We start from the raw sequence: 26,807 nt of genomic DNA on the forward strand, positions 1-26,807 counted from the left end.
GACAGAATAAGGAATGTTTAATCTCCTTCCTAAAATAATTAATTTGAATAAATATCATATATTCCTGTTTGCATTTGGTGGGAGATATTAGGATAGGAGGTTCCCTTATCCTGCCCAGACACAAACCTGACTGGCCCTAGGGGGCAGATGATCAGGAATGGTGCTGGAACCCAAAAGGAGGCTGAGAAAAGGCCCAAAAGATAACCCTGTATGCCTGTGGTGGGCAAATATCAGATATTCCCATCCACAGGTCTGTTATGTTTTTTACCAATAGTCAGGTCTTCCTATCTTTATAAAAATTTTATTTTTTAATAATATCTTTATAAAAGCACCATGATTACAAACATGTTTGAAGTTGGGTTTCAGTTATAATAAAGAACACCCCCTTCACCAGTGCAACCTTCCCACGACCAATGCCCCCCATCTCTATCCTCCTCCACCCCCTGCCTGTATTCGAAAGAGGCATTCTTTGTATCCAAGTCACTATTTCCTTTGAGGTGCAGAAAATTCTCAGCATAATATAGTCTCATTTGTTTATCTTTACTTCAACTTATTTGGACAACCATTATAAAAAATTTTTTTGGTGGGGGTTCACACCTGGCTGCACTCAGGGATTACTCCTGGCTCTACACTAAGAAATCGCTCTTGGCAGGCTCGGGGGACCATGTGGGATGCTGGGATTCGAACCACCGTCCTTCTGCATGCAAGGCAAATGCCCTACCTCCATGCTATCTCCCTGGCCCCGCTTTATAAAAAACTTTTATCAAATTTTCACAAAATTGCATTTTGTTACTAATGTTTAAAGTTTAATTATTTTCTGAAATTATATTTTCATTCATTTTATTGTTGACATGTTATGCTGTCATCAAAATTGTTTACTAAAGCCATGAAATCTAAGATTTAATTCATTATTATATACTGTAAATTGCAATAATTAAGCACTCATTTGCAAACAATTTTATGTCATGAAATTATCAAGTAAATTTTCACATTCTCTATATATTTACCAAGAAGCTCCATGGTCTCTACTTTCAGTATCCAAAAAGTTAGAGTCCAAAAATTTATCTTTGTAGATACGACCAACTAAGCAATACATATCTGAAGCAACTTGCCCTTCATTCTCCACCAAGGGAAGCATAACATTAAGGGCTTTTGATCTATCTCCAGGGAGATTTCTCCTAAAGAAAACAAAGAAAATAGTATTATTTCTATATAGATTACAGAGATAATATAGGTCAATTATCTTTTCAAAGTTCTCTTTAACTATACTGATACACAGGGAAATTTAGCAGGATGATAAATTTTACAGTTAGGTTTTGAGAGTTTTCTGTAAGTCTATATTGTAAGTCCTCCCCACCCCCACCTTGGCTCTTGTTGGGAATGCCTACTACTGGGTCTAGTCAGTCTATCTCTCAAGTTGCTTTTGAAAATTGTAATGAATTTGTACCTAGCCATTCACAGTCCTTCTAATTTCCCTGAGCTATATTTTCAGGTTCAAACTCATAGAGTAAGATTAGGAATGCAATCTGTGGCCTCAATGGGAAACTGTCAGCTAATTCAAATAGACATAGAAATCTAAATTAGATTTCAAAGCACTGCTGGTTGTGGTCCAAGAAGAAGAAAAAAAAATAGGTAATACAATGTAAAAGTCCATCACTTTCTTACTCTTTATTAGTTTTGGAAGTTCTTGCTACAGGAAAAGACAAAATAATCAAAGGTTTCCAAATATGGAAAAGAAGTCAAATAGTCGATATTTACATATCACATGATAATATACATAGAAAACCCTAAAAACAACATCAAAGTAATTATTAGAAACAAACCAATACAAGGTAGCAGACTATAAAATTAAAACACATATATGTGATGTATATGCAAATATTAAAAGAAAAATTCCAAGAAATAGCCTCTTTCAAAATAGTGTCCAAAAATCATCAAATACTGAGAAATCAACTTAACAAAGGAGGTAAAAGGCTTATACAATGAAATTTGTAAGTCTCTACTGAAAATAATAGAATACATTAAAAAAGGAAAATATTTGATATTCAAAGAGTAGAAAAATTAACATTATCAAAATAATCTTACCTGGAGCATTACAAAGATTCATTGAAATACCAATGACATTCTTAAATGACAAGACTTAAAACAAATTCTACCAAAATTTAATGGAACTATGAAAACCCCCCAAAAGCCAAAGAAATTCTAAAGGATTCTGTAACAATGACCATGTCTCTCTCTCTCTCTCTCTCTCTCTGGATAAGTATATAGATAGATGTGTATACATAACTATTACATGACACTCATATAATTCCATTTATATAAAAATTTTGGAATATGAAAATCAATTGAGGCAAATATTAGTGATCATCGGGGCCTATGGTATAAGGAAATTAGAGAGATACTGGAGATACTACCACTGGGTGTGCAATTTGGAGTGGATGATAAATGTAATAAATGACTATATAACTGAATATTTTAATAGCTACTGAACTAAGTACCTTAAATGGATCAATTTAATAGCATATAAATTACATTTCTACAAAGTTATTATAAATATCCTCAGATACTGACAATTTTAATTATTTTTGTCGCTGAAATTCTACATTTCCGTTTGTATTAAGTACCTTGACTCTAATAATTTATACAAATGTGCTTAAATATTTTATATCATGTTTTAGGAAAAATGAAACAGAAAGTAAAAAAGTTCATAAGTCTATTCATTATTTCAAAATAGAATATAATCTACTCCATCTCTCTAGAACTACAAGAGGGATAGAGAAATGACTGAAAATGTTGACTGCATGGTGGGAACAATCCCTAAACACCAGGTCAGGAGTAGCCTCTGAGCATTTGTAAGTGTGGTCCCAAAACACACAGAAAATTGGGTGGGTAGGGAAGTTGTCTACAGGCAATTGTGATCATAGGCAATTTCTGATCAAGAGTGTCCTCTGGCTGTGCTCTGTAGATCATATATATAGTGCTGGGTATTTTAACTGGGACTGGTAGTATGCAAGCTACATATGTTAATTCCTATACTACCACTCTAGCCTGAGAAAAAGATTTGAAAACTAGCTGGAATAGATCATTTCCAGAGGCTTCAGGGTAACCTGTTAATTCTAAAGAAAATTTGCCTAAACAAATAAAAAAAATAGAACATGCCTACAATAGACTTATTGATAAAACTGGCAAGTTCTATACTTAAAGATGGAAACTAAATCTAGTTTATAAGCATGCTATTTTTTTCTTGCAAAGAGGAAGAAGTGATGGAAAATAAAGTATCAAATAAGATCTGTGTTTATGCCTGTTTTATACAACACATTAACTAAAAGCCCTGAAGAAAAAATATTCAACCTACTTCAAACTTCAGTTTCTACATCTGCAAAATAAGAACCATAACAGAATCACTCAATAGATAATATGTACACTATCTTTTCTTTTTATCTGCTGTGCTAATAATTACATAGTCAACTCTACAACATCAAAGTGAATAACAGTACAACTAAGCTTTGGAAAGTTCAGTGCTTTAGGCCCCTTTCTCTCAAGTGCATACATAGCACTTCCTGGAGATAGTAGGCAGAAGTATAACAGAGATGTATATCCATGTGACTGAAATGCTTAGAGAAGAACTGGAAGCAGCAGTGTCCTAATGGTTCTAGCAGATTTACAGATCTAAACGTGGCCACAGTGTTTTGACTAAAGTTATATTTAGAGGAAGTTTCAATGAAAAAATTTCCTGGTAAAGAATACACTTATCTACTTTATACATAACTACCCTTATTGTTTTTAATATTTTTTTTGTTTTGTGGTCATATTCAAATATACTTGGGGTTATTCCTGGCTCTCTACTAAGGAAACCTGGCAGTGCTCAGAGGACCATATAGGATGTCAGGGATTGAACCTAGGACAGCAGCAAGCGCCCTACCTTCTGTACTATCTTTAATTTTTATGTGAAAAAAATTAATCATATCATAGTCATGTAATTTATGAAATTATGTAAAAAGGCAAATATAAACTTTAATAAATAATTTTAAGAATTTAAAGATACATTTCTCTACTAAGAATAAAAATAGAGACTCCATAATTCTTACAATTGATGTGTTCAAGATAGATGTTTCTCTAATAATTTAACAGAGAATGGCTGCAATGCTTAGCAAAAACATGGCTAGAAAGAAACAGGTTGCAAGAGAATATTTTGGCACACTGTGGAGAGAAATTTTTCTTCTTACCTATTCAGTGCAAATGCATAATGAAACTTCACATGGTGATGGGAGGCCAAATCAAAGGTTGGCAGCTTTTCCAAAGTCTCGACCAGATTTACAATAGAATCATAGTCCTTTTAGGAGAGAGGAGAATAACACAGAATTCAACAATTAAGTTCAAAGTTCTGACAATGAAATGCCTTTTGAAAACCAGCTACCAGAATCTTCAGAACATTAAAAAGAAGTAGAATCCATAAAAACACTACTAAACCTAGATACAAGAACCAAGGAGAAACTATTACTTGTTTTTCTTATAGGGGGGTTGACTATATAGTTTAAAAACACTAAAATATACTTTCTGGTTTCCTCCATGGATACATCTTCTGGGGAGGTAATGTACTTTCAGGAGAATTATCAAGAATATGGAACAAATGATCGAACTTCTAAGCAATACAACTATTTTCACTTTTTTTTTTGGGGGGGGGGTCACACCCAGCAGCACTCAGGGGTCACTCCTGGCTCTGCGCTCAGAAATCGCTCCTGGCAGGCCTGGGAAACCATATGAGATGCTGGGATTCAAACTAAGGTCCTGCTGCATGCAAGGCAAATGCCCTACCTTCATGCTATCTCTGCAGCCCCAACTATTTTCACTTCTATATGAGTAAGTAACCTAGTCTTGGGAACCTAAGTATCACATTTCTTTTTATTTTTTTAACTTTATTTGATTGATTGATTGTTGGGCCACACCCAGCAGTACTCAGGGATTACTCCTGGCTTTGTACTCAGAAATCACCCCTGTTAATATGTTAATAAAATAGGTGATGGTAGTATGTTTTGTATTGCATATTTTACATATTTTAAAGGTCAGGTTTTATTGTTGTTTTTTGTTTTGGGGTTACACCTGGCTGTTAGCAGGACTTACTCCAAGCTGTGTCTTCAGGAATTATTCTTGGTGGCTTGGAGGATCTTATTGAATACCTGGGATTGAACCTGGGTCATTTGCATGCAGAGCAAAACCTTACTATCAAAACCTTACAAAACCTTACACTATCTCTTTAGTCGCTAAATGTCAGTTTTATGATAAATCTATCTGGTTTTTTTTTTTTATATCTCATTAGGCTGATCTACCTTTATCCATTTCAAGGAGAAAGAAGTCTTGAAAGCACTAAATATTTCTTATATTTGTCAAAACAAAGATTTCACGTATTGACTGACAGATGTGCCTGAGGCAAAGAGAACAAAACAGAGTATGTGAATTTAGCTATCTGCACAGATTTTTAGTATTCTGTAGACTTTACAATACACATCTTTCACAATTATTGATGGTTAATTCTTCATAGAAACATCAGAATGGAAAGCCTAGCAAAATCAAATAAAATTTGCAGTAACATGAATAACTTAGTAAAAAACTGAATCTGGCATAAATATCCCCTTATTCCTCCAACATAATATCTGTCCAAGATTTTTACTTAAGCATCTTCTCACCTGTATATCTCTGTATGAAAGTAATAGATTTATGACAATATCTGATGTTAAGGCTTCAATATTATCTACTCGTTGCCGAATTCTTGCCAGTTCAGCTGCCAATTCTTTGCCAGTGTATAAATTACGAGCTTTCCTAATATCACTGAGTATAGATTCTTGGAAATACTGGCTGGTGGGAAAACAGATATTTTAAAAAGTTAATATTAGAAAGCATTTCAATAAAAGCCATACATTTATAAAGAATGTCTACCAGAATTAATAATTGTCCATTTATAAATGTGAGTAGAATGATCATCATGTATTTAGCAGTATTAAGAAATTTTGGGTGGGGCCCGGAGAGATAGCACAGCGGCATTTGCCTTGCAAGCAGCCGATTCAGGACCAAAGGTGGTTGGTTCGAATCCCGGTGTCCCATATGGTCCTCCGTGCCTGCCAGGAGCTATTTCTGAGCAGACAGCCAGGAGTAACTCCTGAGCACCGCCGGGTGTGGCCCAAAAACCAAAAGCCAAAAAAAAAAAAAAAAAAGAAATTTTGGGTGGCTAGAAGGATAGTATAGTTGGTAAAGGCACTTGTCTCGCACATGACTGACCTGAATTCAATCCCTAGTATCCCATTTGATTCTCCAAGCCCACCTAAAGTGACTCCTAAGCACAGAACCAGCAATAATCCCGAAGCACTGCTGAGTGTGGCAAAAAAAGTAAAAAAAGAAGGCATTTTTTTGAGTCTGGTACTATTTTTTTTGGCTTTTGGGCCACACCCAGCAGCACTCACGGGTGACTTCTGGCTCTGTGCTCAGAAATCGCCCTGGCAGGCTCGGGGGACAGTATGGGATGCTGGAAATTGAGCTCAGCTCCATCCTGCATCAGCCGCATACAAGGCAAATGCCCTACCGCTGTGCTATCTCTCTGGCCCCTGAGTCCTGGACTTTTCAAACTCTTCCTTATTTCAGAATCAATTAAAGGTGTAGCTATTCCAAGTTAATACACTTTATAAGAACCTCAGATATCCCCCTGATATGTCAAAACTTCATTTTACTATTTTTAAGTGGGATCTGTATGGTACCTATAGCAAATTTCTTTCTGATTCAGCATCATCATTTCTTAAGATGCATGACTCCTCTTCAGAATAATGTGAGCAATTTTTTTCAAAATTCTTACCTATACACCAAAAATTTCTGCACTTACTCTGAATATATTTAGTGTATAAAACCTTATTAGTATCTCTGAATAACTTTAGTGTTAATCTTCAAATAGTGTTTTCCAGGCTCTAAGCCAGGGGTCTCAAATTCAATTTACCTGGGGGCCACAGGAGGCAAAGTCGGGTGATCTTTGAGTGCAAAGTCAGTAGTAAGCCTTGAACATTGGGGGGTGTGACCCAAACAATTAAAACAAAACAAAACAAAAAAAGATTCCTCTAGGGCAGGGCCACAAAATGTTGTATGGAGGGCCACGAGTTTGAGATCCCTGCTCTAAGACCTTAATTATCATATATCTTATTCCTTTCACTCTATTTTTAGCTCTATCAGTAAGAGAACAAAACAGTCTTTTTTCTCTTCCTGACATCAAGTTGTTCTCTTGTAAATAAAATGCAACTTCTGGACGATGAAGCACCCATTTGCTCCACTTAGAGAATGTAAGTTCCTATCCGCCCTCTCCTGTTCATTGAAACTTCAGATGAAAAGTGCAAATAAATGAAACAATAATACTTTGTTTTCATCACCAAATGGCAATATTCAACTTTACCTGGAACTTGCTTGTGCCACCTTCAAAAGCTGAATGAAACGATCCACAAGAGGTAAGCATATAGGTCCCAGCAGAAGTTCAAAGTTGGGCTGCATAAGCTCTGTCAAGCCTTTCATGAAGCTGCTGTCACAACAGTATACCTTGCTGTGTGGTGTCACCATGTAAGGAACGAATGTGTAGTTCCCAGTGCACATCTGTAGGGGGAAAAGGCACCAGCAGGTCGAAAGCCAGCTTGCAGGTTCCACACAAAAACACAAATAAAATTTTTGCTTCAGTGATTCCTTTCAAAAAAAATCAGCAATGTCGAAGAGAAATAGAAAAGCCTGATCATTTATTTACGACCTATGAAAATAGAGATTTCCTCCAAATCTTTTCATTGTTTTCTTTGAATAATTGGGCTATAAAGGTAGTGAAAAAGATAGTATGGCACTATTTTTTTTTTTTTTTACCAATCCACTAAATAAATTTATACAACCATCTTAAGCACTATGATACATGCTGTTGGAAAAATTTATAGCTGAAAGCATGGCCTTTTGATGTTCAGGGTAATTAAAATGTGGTGGGAGGCATAGCATATATCTGTGAAAATAAAAATAAAAATTTAAGGGATGCCCACGTGATAGGCAATGCTTTGAGAAATGTGAAAATATATATCTTACTTCCAACCTATTCTAGCTCAAAGATCTCACCTGTGTCCGATCTACTAAAATGAGAGACCCAGAGTTGGCCTTGATTCTTCGACTACCATATTATATCCAAGTCCTATTTTTCATCTCAAATACTTCTCATAATGGCTCTTTTCCTTTTATCTTCTTGCAATCCTTTCAGATTGGGTCTGAGCCAGTAAAATTATCTTTTAACTACCTTCCTGCTCCCCAACTTACCAAACATTCCAGAATCTAATGCTGACAATGGTCTTTCCCTATCCTGTTTCTGCAATCCCAGGGTCCAAACCCAGAGACTCATATAAGCACAGCAAGTTCTATATGGCTAATCAAATCCCTGACCCATAAAGTGATCTTTTTGTTTGTTTTGTTTAAGGACCTCACATTGTAGCACTCTAGGATTACTCCGGGCTATGCTCAGAAATCACTCTGGCAGGCTCGGGGAGACTCTGAGATGCCAGGGATCATACCCAGGTTGCCTGTGTGCAAGACAAACACCCTAACTGATATGCTATTGCTACAGCCCTCATAAAGTTATCTTTTAACAAGGGATATAGGCTATTTTCCCTCATCTATTTTAAGACCCTATTTTACTATTAGAATAAGGATAAAATATCACTGTAAACTACATAGTCCTACCTCACTCTCTATTGTCTGTGTCATTCCTCCCTCATTATAACCTAAGTACATTGACCTTCTATGGGTGCCCAGAAGGGAGAACACAGGAGTGTCAGTAAAAGCAAAGCTTTTCAGTGATACACAGTAGGTTATCAAAACAGGATAGAAAACAAATAAAGTGTGATATAATGTTCTAGACAGAAAATAGGATGGAGTAAAAAAGAAAAAATGATAAAATTAGGCAGGAAGTGGCAATGAATGACACAAACATGTGGATTCATGGCAAAAAGATTCATCCACAGTTCCCACAGTGGTGTTTGCCTTGCAAGCAGCCGATCCAGAACCTAAGGTGGGTGGTTCGAATCCCGGTGTCCCATATGGTCCCCCGTGCCTGCCAGGAGCTATTTCTGAGCAGACAGCCAGGAATAACCCCTGAGCAACGCCAGGTGTGACCCAAAAACCAAAAACCAAACACAAAATAGGGGCCAGAGCAATAAAACAGCATGTAAAATGTTTGCCTTGTATGCAGCCTACATGGGTTCAATCTCCGGCATCGTAAGTGTCCTGAGTATTGACAGGAGTAATTCAGAGCCAAGAGTTATCCTTAGCACTGCTGGATGTAGCCCAAATACCAAAACAACAACAACAAAACAAAATCAAAAGAACCAAATACTCATGCCTTAGATAAGTATTCGCTTTTATAACACAGTAGTAGGGTGTTTGCCTTGCATGCAACTGACCTGGAACTAACCTGGGTTCGATTCCCTGCATTCCATATATCCCCCATGCCTGCCAGAAGTGATTTCTGAGCACAGAGCCAGGAGTAATCCCTGAATACTGCTGAGTGTGGCCCCAAAACCAAAAAAACAAACCAAAAAAGAAAATCTTACTTTCTCAAATGAAGAATACAATCACTGGCATAATAACACTGAATAAATTTACTTTGGTTCTGATTTGTTTGTTTGTTTGTTTGACAGCAGTGTGGGCCCATATCTGGTTCAGGGATCTAACCAATATTGGCCATGTGAAAGGAAAGCATCTTCTATCCTGTGCTATCTCTCCAGCCCTGTATAATATCCTTTCCAAATTTTAGCATTTTAAATTTAATCACATTTTAACTTTTAATTTTTCTAAAAGGTAAGGATTTTGTTTGTTTTACATATGGTACTCAGGAGTTACTCCTTGTTCTACACTCAGGTATCATTCCAGGTGATGATCAGGGAACCATAACCTTAGGTTGTCAGCGTGCAAGGCAAGCCATCTACTCTCTGTACTATGCCTCCAGCTCAAGGAAAACAAGATTACAAGCATGCTTATAAGTGTAATTTTGAATGCAGAAATACATATTTCAGAACTTCTATCAGTCTATGTTTATGTCAAGTATATATGCCTAAACCAACACATATGTATGTGACTGTACCTCCACCCTGGATTTAGGTGTACCTACCTGAGACCCTCCCATTCTGGGGAGTGGTCTTGAAAGGTTATATAAGGCCTTTGACCCAGGGGATTAGGCCCTTTGGTCCTTTTTGGTCTTTGGCCACCATGGAGGTCAAAGGGAAGATGGCTGACAGGAGTTAAGATGCAGGGCTAGCTAAGAATGGCTAATGCATAAAAGGTTATGATATAGACCACACATGTGGTGGATAGGGATGAATAAAGCTGATACTTCCTGATGCCTGTCTCTGGATGAGTCTGATTCCGCCGTTCACCTAAACCTGGGACCCGCCAGCTGAATGGGGATTGCGAAGCCACATGGCCTGGGATGGCAGGGAAAAAATCCCTCCATCCATCCACCTCCATCCAGCTCCATCGCTAATTATTTAACACAACATGTGACAATTTAATGCCACTTATAATCGCATGAAATTGGCTAAACCTATGGGCTCTGTTTCCAAAATATAACTATATATAAAAATAACAGGTATTGTTGTCTTCTATTACTATCAATGTTCATCATAAAGATAATTAAATAATAACTATATTTTGATTTTTCATAAATTTTAAGAGGAATAACAAATAGAAACTACAGTTTGTGGAGATAAAAAATATCAAATTAATTGTTATTTTAGAAAAAGACCTAAACGTTTTTAGAAGTGTTAAGTAAAATACTCACAGTGTTCTTCTGACAAATGATTTCCTGGGGAAAAAAAGAGAAAAAAGCAAAGATTAAGTTAATATACAGTTAAACTGAAAAGTAGAAAAGTTTATAGCAACAATTTTAGTAGTAATTAGAAACTTCAAGGAGAACAGAGTAAGTTCCTGTATCTAAGAAATTTACAATTTGATGGACGATATAGGAGATCCCAAAATGATTAAATCTTTTTAGTGATACAATAAAATAAAAACAACATAACAAGTAAAATCCCAAAACCAAATAATCATTTACACAATGTATATGTCAAGAGTCATCTTTCAGTTACAACCTTTTTGGGGAAAGTTAAAATGAATTTTCTTTCCAGTAAATGACAAGATAACATGTGCACAGTGACCCTACAGTCTAGCTGTGTAACAGGATGAACCATCGAGGTTTGTGTAAGAATAGTCTATGGCACACAACCAAACTGCTATTCAGTATACTTTCTCTACATATCCTTGTTAGACGAAACCTGATTGTACAAACTCACTCATAACCTAATTGGGAACCAAGGACCATGCAGCCTCTTAGCAAGCTGGAATAGAGTACTAGCTACTCAGAAGCAGGGACACACCTACACAGAGATAATATGGACAACTTACAATAAATAATCATAAACATGTACACAAATTATTCAGCAAGGGGAATGTAAATAATACCTTATAGACTGTGTCTCTGTTTTCTAGGTTATGAGGTGTAAGATCATAAAAGTAGCTATGGTATCTAGTACATAAAAATTTCTCTATTAAGCTAATTCATTATTATTAATCCTAAACATCAATATGCCTAGATACCTAAATAGATCAACTAGAAACGTTTGTGGCATATAAATAAATAAATTACATCAGGAAATCATGATTTAAACAGATAAATGGCACAGTGGGTTGACATGGAAACAAAATATACCAGGTATTCGTGAAACCTCAAGGGTAGTCTCCCAAAGAAGATGAGGTAGATCCGATGAGCCAAAAGGAGCAAAGAGGCAACACAAAGCCCTATCATCAGTCATCATTCATTTCAGAACCAATATCAATAAAAGAGGAACCAAGAAGGGCATGTAAGTTGCTGAATATTAAAGGATAAGGAAACAAAAAGCTCTAGATCCGAAACTGTGCTGGAGCATTTGAGACCCATAAAATGGCAATCAGTAATCTTGCTGGGGAAAAGGACATAGCCCCATTTTTAAATAATTTAAAATAATTTAATTTAATTTTTTTAATAATTTAAATAATTTAAAATAATTTTAAAAATAAACACCATAAGCCTGGATTCACATCAAGTTTCAGAAGGGGAACACAAAACTACATCATGTTTCAGAAGGAGAGGTATTTCAAAGAGAAGAATGTTACTAATAATCAAAGAAGTTGGGGCCAGAATGATCATACAGCAGGTAGGCATTTTGCCTTGCATGTGGCTGCTCGGGTTCAATCCCTGGCATCCCAGACCGTTCTCTGAGCCTACAGGAGTGATTTATGAGCACAGAGTCAGAGGTAATCTTTGTGGAGTCAGGTGTGGCCTCAAAACAAAATTTAGGAAAAGAGAAAAGTCAAAATGAAGTATGAGCAGACACAACTTCGTTTTGGTTTTTTTGGTTTTTTTTGTTTTGTTTTGTTTTTGTTTTTGTTTTTGCCACACCTGGTGATGCTCAGGGGTTACTCCTGGCTATGCGCTCAGAAGTCGCTCCTGGCTTGAGGGACCATTGGAACACTGGGGGATCGAAGCGCGGTCCGTCCAAGGCTAGCGCAGGCAAGGTAGGCACCTTACCTCTAGTGCTACTGCTTGGCCCCCAAGCAGACATAACTTGGAAAGACAAAGTGTGGAGTGAGGATCTAGGCCTAAAAATAGAAAAAATCCTGGAGCTGCTTGTTTAGCTCAGTCAGTAGAGCATGAGACTCTTAAAAAAAAAATCCATGTTGAAAGCAATATAATAATTGGGGACAAAAGAAAACAGGCTAGCTGAAGGAGGACAGATGAGAATTAAAGAGGTATTTAAAAATAATATTGAAGCTAGTCCTTAAAGCAGAAAGTTCATTTTGGCTCATACCAGTAATATTATGAGTCCTTACTAAATAAAACTATGAATGCCAAAATAAAGATTCTTTGTTCTGTGGATTTATCAAAGTGTTTGTTTCTGTTTTGTTTTGTGTTCAGGTTTATTCCTGGCTCCGTGCTCAGGGATCACTCCTGGCAGGGTTCTGGGGCATATATATGGAACGCAGGTCGACTGCATGCAAGGAAAATGCCATACCTGCTGTAATAATGCTTTGGCCCTTAGTAAAGTTTTTATAACTGAGCTGTTTACAGGAAGTAGTATCAACAGGCATTAACACTTATAATAGAAAAGGTTGCTTACGACATAAATTGCTACCAATAGGAAACTGAATGACTAAAATATAGTGGTACCTCCATACTATGCAATACAATTCAACTAAAAAGAAAATGAGAAGCATTTTATACAGCAATATGAAAACTCCCCAAGACAGTGGAGCATTTCTCCAGAGCAGCAAATAATACTCTTTGAGATACTTCTCTCTTTTTATACAAATATTCTTCAGTCCTCTATGTATTAGCATTCTTCTCTTTAGTTTCTTCTGCAGAATACCCTCTACATAACACAACAAACCTCTTCTATATAAAGATGGTCTTGATTGCCTTATCTATTCTTCTGAAAAAATTCTATACTTAGTTTTTCATCATTAACCACCATCTGGGGCGACAGGGAGTCAATCAAATGATAGTGTACATATTTTGCACATTTATGAGCATAAATTCAATTCCTGATACTGCCTTGCTTACTTCTACCCAGCACTTGCTGAGCATGGTGCCTGTTTAAAAACCAAACAAGCGGCCAGAGAGGTGGTGCAGTGGTAGGGTGTTTGCCTTGCATGCGAATGACCGAGGACAGAACACAGTTCAATCCCTGGAGTCCCGTAAGGTCCCCCAAGCCAGGAGCGATTTCTGAGCACATAGCCAGGTGTAACCCCTGAGCATCACAGAATATGGCCCAAAAAGCAAAAAACAAGCAACAACAACAACAACAAAAATAACAAACAAATCCACCTCTCCATAAGATATATATATATATATATATATATATATATATATATATAAAGCAAAACTGGCAAAACTGGCAAAACGGTTGCAGGGACATCAAGGCAGGTAGGAAAAACTCCACCCCTTCCCACAGAACCCGCGGGCTGGCTGCTGGGACATCCAGGCCAGTAGGAAAAACCCTGCCCCTTCCTGAGGAACCCACAAACAGTGAGGACAACCTTAGCCAGTTGCAGGGACATCCAGGCAGGTAGGAAAAACCCCACCCCTTCCCACAGAATGACTCATGCATTTGCATGAAAATAGTCTAATATAACATATAGGTCTAGCCAGCTCAGACCTAACACCCAACTTTCTCAGATAATTCAAAGCCCACAAAATAGAATAGCAAAACGCTGAACCAGCTTGAAATATCTATAACAAATTTAGACAAGCCACCTGGAGAGGAAAAATAAACTCTAAATTGAATATACCTTCAAACACCTCTAATACAATTAGGATAGCAGGCCTCTTTATTAAATAACCTAAACATTCAACATTGAAAGCCACCAAACACTAACAAATATACCTAACTCAAGGAAGACACGAGCAGCTAAGGAAATGGAGAGAATTCCTATTAAATTTCCAAGCCCACCAAAACACACAAACCCAATAGATGAGAACCTTAAGGCAGCAATGAACTCCCTAGCAGAGGAAATCAAGAAGATTAAGAAATCTACAGATGAACAATTCAAAGAAGAACTTTTAAAGAAGATGAAAGAATCCATACAATTGGAACCAGGGAAAATAAAAAAACATGTTGACAAGCCAGAATAGCAGAATTACACAATTAGAAGAACGCATAGAGAAACTTGAATAAAAACTACAAAACATTAATGACAAAGAAGTCAATAAAAAAGCAAGAGAAAAAACATTGTAAGAAAAAGTTAGGTACCTAATGAACAAAGATAAAAGAAATAACCTACGAATTGTAGGAATCCAGAAGGGGAGGAAAAGGGAAAAGGAGAACAAGTAGTTAGGGAATTAAGAACAGAGAATTTTCCCACCCTCTGGAAAGAGACACCTATACAAATCCAGGAGGCAAAAAGAGTTCCTAATAAAATGGACCCTAACAGACCAACACCACGGCATATAGTAATCCAACTGGCAAAAAGCAAAGAGAAAGCTGAATTCTTTAAAGCAATAAGAGAGAAAAAAACCTTTAAGTACAAAGAAAAAAAATATAGCAATCAAACCAGACCTCCCATTCAAAACAATTCAAGCAAGAAGACAGTGGAGTGACATATTTAAACTACTGAATGAAAGAAACTTAACAACCTAGAGTCCACAACCCAGCAAAACTCTCAGTCATATGGGAGGGAGAACTAAAAACATTTTTAGACAAAAAGGAACTCACACTATTTGCACTGACCAAACCAACCCTAAATAAAATACTCAAAGATGTATCACACAATCCAAACCCCAATTGTAACAACAACCACTCTATTCAATATAAAAACTCTCTGTCAATAATCTCCTTAAATGTCAATGGGTTAAACTCCCCCATTAAAAGACACAGAGTAGAGGGTTGGATCAGAAAACAAAAACAGGCCTAGAATAAAAGGACAGAAATCAATTATTCAAGCCAACGGAAAGCAAAAAAAATCTGGGACAGCCATCCTTATATCAGACCAAACTACAGTCAAGCTCAAAAAAGTGCTCAGAGACCAAGAAGGTCACTACTTACTGATCAGGGGAACATTGGATTGAGAAGTACTAACTCTGATCAATATTTATGCACCTACCGTAGAGCCAGCAAAATATATAAGGAATTTGCTCACATATCTAGAGAAATACATGGAAGAAAATGTAATAGTAGGAGGAGATTTCAATACTCCACTATCCCCACTAGATAGATCTACCAGGCAGTAAACTAGCAAAGACATGAGAGCCCTAAATGAGAAATTAAGAGGAAATAGGACCAATGGACCTATACAGGGCTCTCCACCCAAGAAAGCAGAATATACATTCTTCTCAAGTCCACATGAACCTTCTTTAGAATAGACCATGCCTTAGGATATAAATCTAACTTACACAAAGTTAGAAACATAAGAATTGTTAGAATCACCCCATCAGATCATTATGCAATAAAGATCAAGACTGACTGTAAAAAGAAACTAGGAAGAAAATCCAAAATCTGGAGATTAAACAACATGCGACTCAACAGCAGTTGAATCAAAGAGGAAATCAAGGAAGAAATAAAAGATTCCTTGAGACGAATGACAATGAAGAAACAAATTGTCAAAATCTATGGGATACAGCAAAAGCAGTAATTAGGGGGAAACTCATAGCAATACAGGCCTATGTCAGGAAAGAGGAAAATGACAAAATTAACACTTTACAAGGGCACCTGAAGGATCTGGAAAAATAGCAGTTAAACAAAGAGAAATAATAAAAACCAGAACATAGAAACATAAACAATATAGAAACAAAGAAAACAATACAAAAAATCAATGAGACCAGGAGTTGATTTTTTGAAAGAATAAACAAGATAGACAAACCACTGGCAAGACACAGCAAAGAAAAAATAAAAGGAAAAACACCCAAATAAGTAGGATCACAAATGAAAGGGGAGAGATTACAACAGAACCCCAAGAAATCCAACAAATCATGAGGGAGTATTATGAACAACTATACTCAGTCAGGTTAGAGAACCCTGAAGAATCCGACAGATTTCTGGAAAAATATCACCCCCTGAGACTCAATAAGGAAGACATAGAAAGCCTAAACAGTCCAATCACAGCTAAGGAAATTGAGACAGTGATAAAGAATCTCCCCAAGAACAAAAGTCCAGGTCCAGATGGTTTTACAGGTGAATTCTATCAAATATTCCGAGAAGAATTACAACCACTGATCCTCAGGCTCTTCCAAAATATTAAAAATACAGGAATCCTTCCTAACTCCTTCCACAAGATAAACATCACTCTCATTCGCAAAGATGGCAAAAACCACACCAATAAAGAAAACAACAGACCAATCTCACTAATGAGCATAGATGAAAAAATCCTCAACAAAATGTTAGCAAACCGAATCCAACAATACATCAAAAAGATTATAATCATACCAAGTGGGTTTCATTGCAGGGAAGCAAGGATGGTTCAACATATGCAGATCAATCAACATCCTATACCACATCAACAAGAAAAAGACAAAAAACACATGCTCATATCAATCGAAGCAGAGAAGGCATTTGACAAAATCCAGCACCCTTTCATACTAAAAACACTCACCAAAATAGAGTTGGAAGGATCCTTCCTCAAGATAGTTACAGCTTTTTATAAAAAGCCCACAGCCAACATTATCCTTAAGGGACCTCTGAGGAGAGATCTCCGAGTGCATAGTCCCGCCCCCAGGCTGCGCCATCCCTTCTCCTATCCTTCAGAAACAACTGCATGGGCCAGTGAGCTGGGGGGGGGGGGACGACGACGACGACTCGTGTGTCACATGTTGTGTCACATCTTGCTGTTAGTTCTTAGTGTGGAGGACGCAGCACACCCTCACCATCACTGCAGGATTTTGACCCTCACTCAAAATGGCAAAATGCAATATGTGTTTAATATATTATTGTTAAAATTATATGCTTTTGTGTGAGTGTTTGTCTGTTTTGGCAGGTCACTGCGTGGTGTGGCTGACTCTCACGATTTAAAATTTTGGCTCTTTGTGTCGAACTTGTTCGCCACCCCTGCCTTATGTTATCAGGTCTGATATCAAGGAAAGTGTTTCCATTTCCATGTGTCCTCTTATTTCTTGGAGCAGAATTTTATAGTTTTCTTTGAATAGGTCCTTCACGTCTTGCCTGCGAGGTTCCTCCCCATTGTCATGCTTGTAGTGTGATTTTTTTTCTGTGTGTTGTGGTGGGTTTCATTAATTAGAAAGAGTGCATGGCTGCAAAGCGAAGTGGAGCAGCTGTGCTCTTTTGAGGCCTCAGGAGACAGTTTTCTTGGACGCCCTTCCTAGCCCTCTGAGGAGAGCTTCATAGATCAAAAAAGAGAAACATACAAAACCAACAGGTCCCTTCAGCTTCTCCCAGTAGGCAATCTCACAGCAAGGCAGATTCCTCCACAGACAAAGGAGCCAGCACTCTGCCTAGAGTCCCTGATTGCTGGTTTTTACTCACTGCCTTTTTTGGCCTTTCGGCTTGAGTAGCTCCCAGAAATAGTTTTTTGGGGGGCCTTTCCTAGCCCTCTGAATAGAGCTTCAGGAGATCAGAAAAGAGAAATGTACAAAGCCAACAGGTACCTTCAGCTTCTCCCAGTAGGCAATCTCACAGCTGGGCAGATTCCTCCACAAAGGAGCCAGCACTCTGCCTAGCATCCCTGATTGTCAGTTTTGACTCACTCCTCATTAACTATTATTAATGGTGTACAGAATGTAATGGATATGTGTTGCTGTATATTTTTTCTTTTATAAAATCTTTATTTAAACACCATAATTACAAGCATGATTGTAGTTGGTTTCAACATAAACAGAACACCCCCGTCCACCAGTGCAACCTTCCCACCACCACTGACCCCCATCCACCTCCCCCAGCCCTGCCTGTATTTGAGACAGGCATTCTACTTCTCTAATTCATTAACATTGGCATGCTAGTTGTTAGTGTAGTTATTTCCCTAATAGCCTACACCACTCTTTGTGGTGAGCTTCATACTGTGAGCTGGTCCTTCTGGCCCTTAACTCTATTGTATCTGGGATTATTAAAATAATGCCTTTAATTTTTTTTAGAACCCATAGATGAGTGAGCCTATTCTATGTCTATCTTTCCCCCACTGTCTTATTTCATTCATCATAACAGATTCCATGTACAACCATGTATAGGAAAATTTCATGACTTTATTTCTCTTGATGGCTACATTATATTCCACTGTGTATACGTAGCACAGTTTCTTTAGCCATTCATCTGTTGTAGGGCATTTTGGTTGTTTCCAGTCTGGCTTTTGTAAATAGTGCTGCAATGAATATAGGTGTGAGGAAGAGATTTTTGAATTGTATTTTTGTGTTCTAGGGTATATTACTAAGCATGGTATAGCTGGATCAAATGGGAGCTCCATTTCCAGGTTTGGGAGGAATCTCCATATGGTTTTCCATAAAGGCTGGCCTAGACAGCATTCCTACCAGCAGTGGATAAGAATTCCTTTCTCTCCACATCCTCACCAGCACTGCTTGTTCTCATTCTTTGTGATGTGCACCAGTCTCTGTGGTGTGAGATGGTACCTTGCTGTTTTGATTTGCATCTCCCTGATCATTAGTGATGTGGAGCATTTTTTCATGTGTCTTTTGGCCATTTGTATTTCTTCTTTGTCAAAGTGTCTGTCCATTTCTTCTCCCCATTTTTTGATGGTGTTAGATTTTCTTTCTTGTAAAGTTCTGTCAATGCCTTACATGTTTTGGATATTAGCTCCTTATCTGATAGGTATTGGTTGAATAGTTTCTCCCACTCAGTGGGTGGCTCTTGTATCCTGGGCACTATTTCCTTTGAGGTGCAGAAGAATTATCAGCTTAATATATTTCCATCTGTTTATCTCTGCTTCCACTTGTTTGGAGTGTGCTGTTGCCTCCTTGAAGGTGCCTTTAGTCTCAATGTCATGAAGTGTATGTTGTTCTATATATCATATGGTTTCAGGCCTGATATCAAGGTCTTTAATCCATTTGAATTTTACCTTTGTGCATGGTGTTAGCTGAGGGATATTGCTGTATTTTTGTGGAGGAAAAGTAATTTATTTTCAATCCTTCCATCTTTCTACAATAGGATTAGAACTTGACATAACTTGACTTGTATTTCCTATAAATTTTATCCACATACTACTACAAATACAATATACAATTTTTTAACTTATGGGGAATTGCATTTTTTTCTTTTTTTTATAGGTTTCAAAATCATTCAACTTAAGTTAAATTTATGTTGATATTTCTTGTAGATATCTGTAAGGGGAGAGATTACATTTAAAAAGCTGTAATGATGCACAACTATAATAAAGTACAAAACCCAGAAAAGTCAAGGTGATATTATCTGGGGTATAAAAACAAACAATACAGTACCATGTGAGTAGTTTTGAAAATAAAGTTTTATAGAAACGTAATACCGCAAACTTAAAGAATGTGCTGACAAATATTAAATGTACAATGAGGTAAATTTTGGCCTTTTAAGAGGTGACTTAATTTTAAAGCAACTGACATTTTGAAGCATCACCTTGACACATAAAGAAATATAAAACATTCCATTCCACTGGCACAAAATGAAAAAGGACTATCAAACCTGGTTTATGATACTTAACTTATTAAAAAATCACCAATCTTTTTTGTTTGTTTGTTTTATTTTATTGGTTTTGGGGTCAAACCCAGCAGTGCTCAGGGGTTACCACACTCAGAAATTGCTCCTGGCAGGCTCAGGGGACCATATGGGATACCAGGATTCGAACCAATGACCTTCTGCATGAAAGGCAAATGCTTCACCTCCATGCTATCTCTCTGACCCCACCAATCTTCTTTTAAAGCAACAAACTGAATGCTATTAACTACCTTTCTAACATAGATAATTAAAATAAGACTGTATAATGAGATTTAAAAGTTTAATTGTACTGTCAATTCTCATAATGCCTTCTGAGATGTGTGCCCATGGGTATTCTGGCATTTCAAAACAGGCACATAAAAGCTTCAATGCACATCTGGAGGTGCTCTTCAGGATCTCAGAGATACTTGGGTGGGTTTTCCACAAAGTCTTTAAAGAGTAATTATTTGAAATGTCCATTATTAGGAGAGTCCATATTATATTAGGAGACATCACACACAAGACACAGAAGAAACAATTCCAGCAATACTGCTACTAGGGATATACCTTAGGAACACAAAAATATAATACAAAAATGCCCTCTGTACTCCAATGTTCATCACAGTACTAATTACAGTAGCCAGATTTTGGAAGCAATCCAACTGCCCAACAATAGATGCATCGCTAAAGAAACTGTGGTACATCTATACAATGAAATACTATGCAGCCAGTAGGAAAATGAAGTCATGAAATTTGTTTATACATGGATGAATATGGTGATTATTATGAAGTGAAATGTGTCAGAGGGAGAGAGATAAACAGAATAACCTCACTCATCTTTGGGATATAAGGAAAATAAAAGACAGTGTAAAGATGATATCCAGAGACAATAGAGATGAGGAGGACCAGTCCATGGTAGGAAACTTGCCACAGAGCAGAGAGTGCAGTTAGAATAAAGAAGGGTCTACTATGAAAGTGAGAGTTGGAACTGATCACTCTGGACAAGAACTGGGTGCTGAAAGGGAACAAACTGATATGCATGACACTCTTTCATTAACAGTAGTACAAACCACAGTGCCAAGAAAGAAGAGTGGGGGGAGAGGGAGAGAGGGAGAGAGAGAGAGCGCGCGAGCGAGCGAGAGAGAGAGAGAGAGAGAGAGAGAGAGAGAGAGAGAGAGAGAGAGAGAGAGAGAGAGAGAGAGAAAGAGAGAATATAAAAGAGACAAATAAAGCACCTACCCCAGAAGCAGGTGGAGGAGAGTTGGTGGGAGAGAAGAGGGCATAAGGGAAGGTGAGAGGGGAAACTGATGACACTGGTAGTGGGAAAAGTGTACTGGTGAAGGTTGTACATCTTGTGACTATAACTCAATCATGAACAACTTTATTTGTGAGGGAAAAACTGTATTATGAACAACCTTGTAACCACAGTGTTAAATTAAAAAAATAGTTATCTTACAACCACTCTTTCAGTACAAGGATAAAAATTGATTCTTGCTATGTCAAAGGGGATAATAATTTGTTGTATACTTTAGCACATTATCATCTTATTTTGTAAAATATTCTATGTGATACTTCTCAGAGACAGAAAAAGAAAAGATCACTTAAGTATAAACTGGAAAAATAATTTTGTGCGCATTTCAATTATTTTTCAGTATCTGATAATTTTGAAAAAATTGAACATCTCAATTTTTAATGACCATGGCACCAGTATACACCAATTCAATGCACTTCTTGAGCACCATCATCACTGAACATTTATAGAAAGCTTTTGGGGTATTACTGTCCTTTATGAGGGATTCATAATTGGCTACTGCTGTTTCTGGGCTGACTCCCATTTTGATAGTCACTATCTTGCAATCATCCTACAAGTTGGCCTGCACATTATTTTCTTAAGGAGACAAACTACTCACAGTTGATATTGTACCCTGAAGTGAAGTATCAGCTTTTAAAGGAAAGGTCTTCTTTGCATAATTTTGCTCATTACACATAAAGTGTAAACTATCCCTCAAGACTATCTAACCATTGTAGTGGAATAGTGAAGATTTAATTTGTACTAAAGGTATTGAAATAAAAATAAAGAAATAAGTATATAATACCAACTTCTATATTTCACATTAATTTGTGAAACTTTCTCATCTAAAGTGCCTAGACATATAAAGATCAAATCAAAATACATTCTGGGGGCTGAAGTGATAGCACAGCAGATAGGGCATTTGCCTTGCACACAGTCAATCCAGGTTTGATCCCCAGCATCCATATGTCCCTAGAGCCCGCAAGAAATAATTTCTGAGTGCACAGCCAGGAATAACCCCTGAGCACCACTAGACATAACCCCAAACCCAATATATATATATATATATTTACATGTATATATGCCATATATGTTATATATAATATAAACATGTATATAAATTCCAGTTCATACAAGCAAAATATTTCTAAACATGCATCATTCCACTACAATTACATTCTGGTTTGACATTTTTGAGAGCCTTTGGAAAGCAATGCCCCTTGGCTCTAAATAACAGAAACATCCAAGAAAAAAATTCTTTTGATTTCCTTTGACAACTAAACAGAAAACTAAGACAAGAGGCAATCAATTCTAGGTTTCTAGGAAAGACAATGATCTACTTGTTTGTTTGCGGGTTACAGTAGGCATCCTGGAGGCTTAATCCTGGTGAGCTCAAGGATCACTCCTAGAGGCACTTCGGGGGACCAAATGGGGCACTATGCATTGAAGCTGGGTCCGTTACATGAGGACAAGTGCTCTATTCTCTGTACTATCTTTCCAACCTCAAACAATTATATTTTGGTGGCAATTTGGGACAATACAACTGTGAGAAGATAATTTTAAGAACAAATAGACAGAATGTCTCCAAAATTGGTCAATTGTTTGCCTAAACTGTAATTATTACTACCAGAGGAAGGAAGTGGGAACAGCTTGTGTGGGTTACCAAGTCAAACTGACTCAGGATAAAAGAAGTAGAACTAAAAAGCAGGAGATGTTTCCTGCAAGGAACGAAAGAAGCAGGCTGGAAGTTCTTGGCCAGAAAAAGAACACGATGCCAGCTGGCGATCTTCTGAGTCTTCTTCCCTTCCAATCCCTCTTTCTGTTCTGGAGAACTTGGCAAAATTTCTACTAAAACTGGCGATATAAATTGGTATTTTACTACTCCCCAGCTCTACTCAATTACCGAATTTCAGAGCTTCAGGGATGACTAAGGTAGTATCACACAGGCTTCTGTAAATATTTTAAGCATAATTGAAAAGGTGGGACTCCCTTTTATCCTTCTACAGGCTGCCAAAATAATGGTGAACTATCTCAGGAAAAACACTCCACATCTTTGTGATTTTTGGGTCACATTTGCTAACATCTGGGAAATTGACAGAAAATATAAAGTTGAAAAAAAAAAAACCTTGATAGACTAGCAAAACCTGATCATTTGTATTTTCACAGCACAAAAGAAATCTGTGAAGACATTTAGAGGGAACTATAACTGATGTTGAATGCAGGAATACAGAACCTAGCCTTGCTTTGATACTTACCAGCAATATGTATCACTAAGTCTAACTGTGTTCCATTATATATTGGGCAATTGCCTATTCTATATAGTAATGTCTCATTATCTTAAATTTATATCTTTTTTTTTTGGGCCACACCCGGCGGTGCTCAGGGGTTTGCAAGGCAAACGCCGCTGTGCTATCTCTCCGGGCCCAAATTTATATCATTTTATATATAAATATTATATAGGGGGCTGGAGAGATAGCATGGAGGTAAGGTGTTTGCCTTGCATGTGAAGGATGGTGGTTCGAATCCTGGCATCCGATATGGTCCCTCGAGCCTGCCAGGAATGATTTCTGAGTGTAGAGCCAGGAGTAACCCCTGAGCACTGCCGGGTGTGACTCAAAACCAAAAAATAAATACATAAATAAAAAAATAAAAATATTATATAATATTGTTTTATAACATCTAATAGGCTGTAGGTATAAAGCCTTTAAATCAATATTTATACTATGCAGTGTTTTAGTTTCACCACAAGAATTTTAGTTTCAAGCCATCACAGAACAGTGGGTCCCTTTCATGTGACTGACCCACCACCACACCTCCTTCCCTTCTTATCTAATCTAAATGCCTTATCTAATCTAAATGTTTATTTTCCTTTTGTTGTATTTGTTCATTTGTTCTATTGAGTTGTTTTTAAAGATTACATAAAACCATGAAAGCAATTTAAACATTTTAAAGTTATATACAATATAATTTTATTGTCAAAATGAAATATTTTGTACCTGTGCTCATGATCATGGGCAGTATATATAATATCAATTAAAGCCTTTACCCCAAATCAGATTAAGTTAAACCAAAGCTATAAAGTAGTCCTAAGAGAAATACTACACTCTCTTCTTCTCCCCTATTAATTTGTTTCATATACTGATAAATATATTTTGGAAATAACTCTATTTATATTAGATAAAAGTCTTTAAACTGGCATGAGGGGGCCATAGTGATAGTACAAGAAGAGTCACTTATCTTCCATACTGCGGACTTCATTTTGATCTCCAGCAACCCATATGGTCCCCTGAGCCTGCCAAGAATGATCCCTGAGGCAGTGCCAGGACTAAGATCTGAGCAATTCTGGGTGTGGCCCAAACTGCACCCCCCACCAAAAAAAAATAAAATAAACTAGGCTGAGATGCCCACAAATGTATTTTATACAAACGTTCAAAATGGCCCCTAATATCAGCTTCTTAAAATTCATTTCCATTACCATAATAAGCTTTTTCTATTTGGTTATCAGTTCCAATAATATCTAATCATATCATAATATTTAAGAGTACGTAGGTATTTCTCTAATAAAATCTTCATAGTTAATTTTACACATACTGCAATAATAATTTTAAGAAAGCATTCTAAAGGATTCAATATTGTGGAAAGTTTCCAGGAACAATCACTTGTTTATAGTGAGGAAAAGGGAATAGAATTCAATAATCTTTCTCCATTTTGGTGGAAGTCAGAAACCCTTTGGATGCATTCCTGTATGTAGCAGAATACCTCCTTGCTCCTTAAGAGATCTATCTTCAAGGGCATACAATGAAAACTCTACAAATAAATGATCTGGTTATCAGAATTACCAACTCTGAAATGGTGACATTTCTCACTCACAGTGGGGCATATATTCCCTCTCCCTTTAATAAAATGGTAGTAAGAAGTAGAAGTAGTAAGTAGAAAAGAGAGAGGGTGAAAAAAGAATGAAAAGGGGAAAAACTAGAGCTTACTTGATCATATATAAGAAAACTCTTACAAAGCCCTAATACATCTAACAGCAAAGAAAATAGAATTCTATAAACTCAAATCCTTTCCCAGACCCCAGGGATTCTATAACTGTGCAATCAACTTCTTTAAATACCCTTTGCCTAGTGTGTCCATTTACATTCTATTTTTAAGAGAAATCTTGAAATAGCAACTATCACTTCAGATCATAAAGTATGAAAATAATCTGATAGGTAGGTCTCTATCTCCTACAAAGAGAAATACTACAGTAATAGTTGAAGCCTCCTGCACCCCCCTTCCAAATTAACTCTATTACAATCACCTCTAAATGTTTAACTATTTGAATTTGTTGTTTATATATCAAACTTAACATGACTTCCATTGTTTTGTGATATATTGATGACATAAAATCCAAGTTTTTTTTTTGTTTTTGGTTTCTTTTTTTTTTTTTGGTTTTTGGGCCACACCCGGCAGTGCTCAAGGGTTACTCCTGGCAGGCATGGGGACCACATGGGACACCGGGATTCGAACCAACCACCTTTGGTCCTGGATCGGCTGCTTGCAAGGCAAACGCTGCTGTGCTATCTCTCCGGGCCCCCAAGTTAATCTTAAATCCTCTATAATAGTTCATTAAGTGAATAAATCATGTTATTGATTCTTTTGATGGTAGATATTTATTAAATCATTTTGTGGGGGAGTTAATATTATTGTCAACATCCTTATTATATTCCCTTTAACATGATAGGTGCTTATTTTAACAGTAACATCTAGAGAAATAATTGTCAAATTCTGCTGATGTTGTTCACTTGACATTGTGAGACTCTGCCAAATTGCATTTAAGACAGGACCTTTTCAGAGGTAGTGACAAAATCTTCAATACCAGAGCAAGTTCCTACTCTCTAGAGCAGGGGTCTCAAACTCAATTTACTTGCGAGCCACAGGAGGCAAAGTCGGGATGATCCTTGAGTGCAAAGTCAGTAGTAAGCCTTGAACATTGCGGGGTGTGACCCAAACAATTAAAACAAAACAAAACAAAAAAAGGATTCCTCTAGGGCAGGGCCACAAAATGTTGTATGGAGGACTGCAAATGGCCCGCGGGCCGCGAGTTTGAGACCCCTGCTCTAGAGCCTTGGCATTAAGAATATAAACATTGGGGCCTGCGAGGTGGCGCTAGAGGCAAGGTGTCTGCCTTGCAAGGGCTAGCCAAGGAAAGGACCACGGTTCCACGGTTCGATCCCCCGGCGTCCCATATGGTCCCCCCAAGCCAGGGGCAATTTCTGAGCGAGCAGCCAGAAGTAACCCCTGAGCATCTAACGGGTGTGGCCTGAAATACCAAA

The 26,807-nt window shown here is 37.3% G+C and overlaps 1 protein-coding gene across 1 annotated transcript in view; it reads right to left on the reverse strand.

Annotated features, from left to right (window-relative positions):
* Positions 1-26,807, reverse strand: part of MAP3K5 (mitogen-activated protein kinase kinase kinase 5) — a 233,126-nt gene that overhangs the window by 137,248 nt on the left and 69,071 nt on the right. Inside the window, exons 3-7 of the mRNA XM_049788000.1 lie at positions 10,826-10,849; positions 7,427-7,620; positions 5,685-5,853; positions 4,227-4,333; positions 1,008-1,178 (exon numbers count right to left, since the gene is read on the reverse strand). Coding sequence (XP_049643957.1) covers positions 1,008-1,178; positions 4,227-4,333; positions 5,685-5,853; positions 7,427-7,620; positions 10,826-10,849 — 665 coding nt within the window. The remainder of the gene's footprint in view (positions 1-1,007; positions 1,179-4,226; positions 4,334-5,684; positions 5,854-7,426; positions 7,621-10,825; positions 10,850-26,807) is intronic.

This window comes from Suncus etruscus, chromosome 15, assembly GCF_024139225.1.
Source record: "Suncus etruscus isolate mSunEtr1 chromosome 15, mSunEtr1.pri.cur, whole genome shotgun sequence".
NCBI classification, from domain to species: domain Eukaryota; kingdom Metazoa; phylum Chordata; class Mammalia; order Eulipotyphla; family Soricidae; genus Suncus; species Suncus etruscus.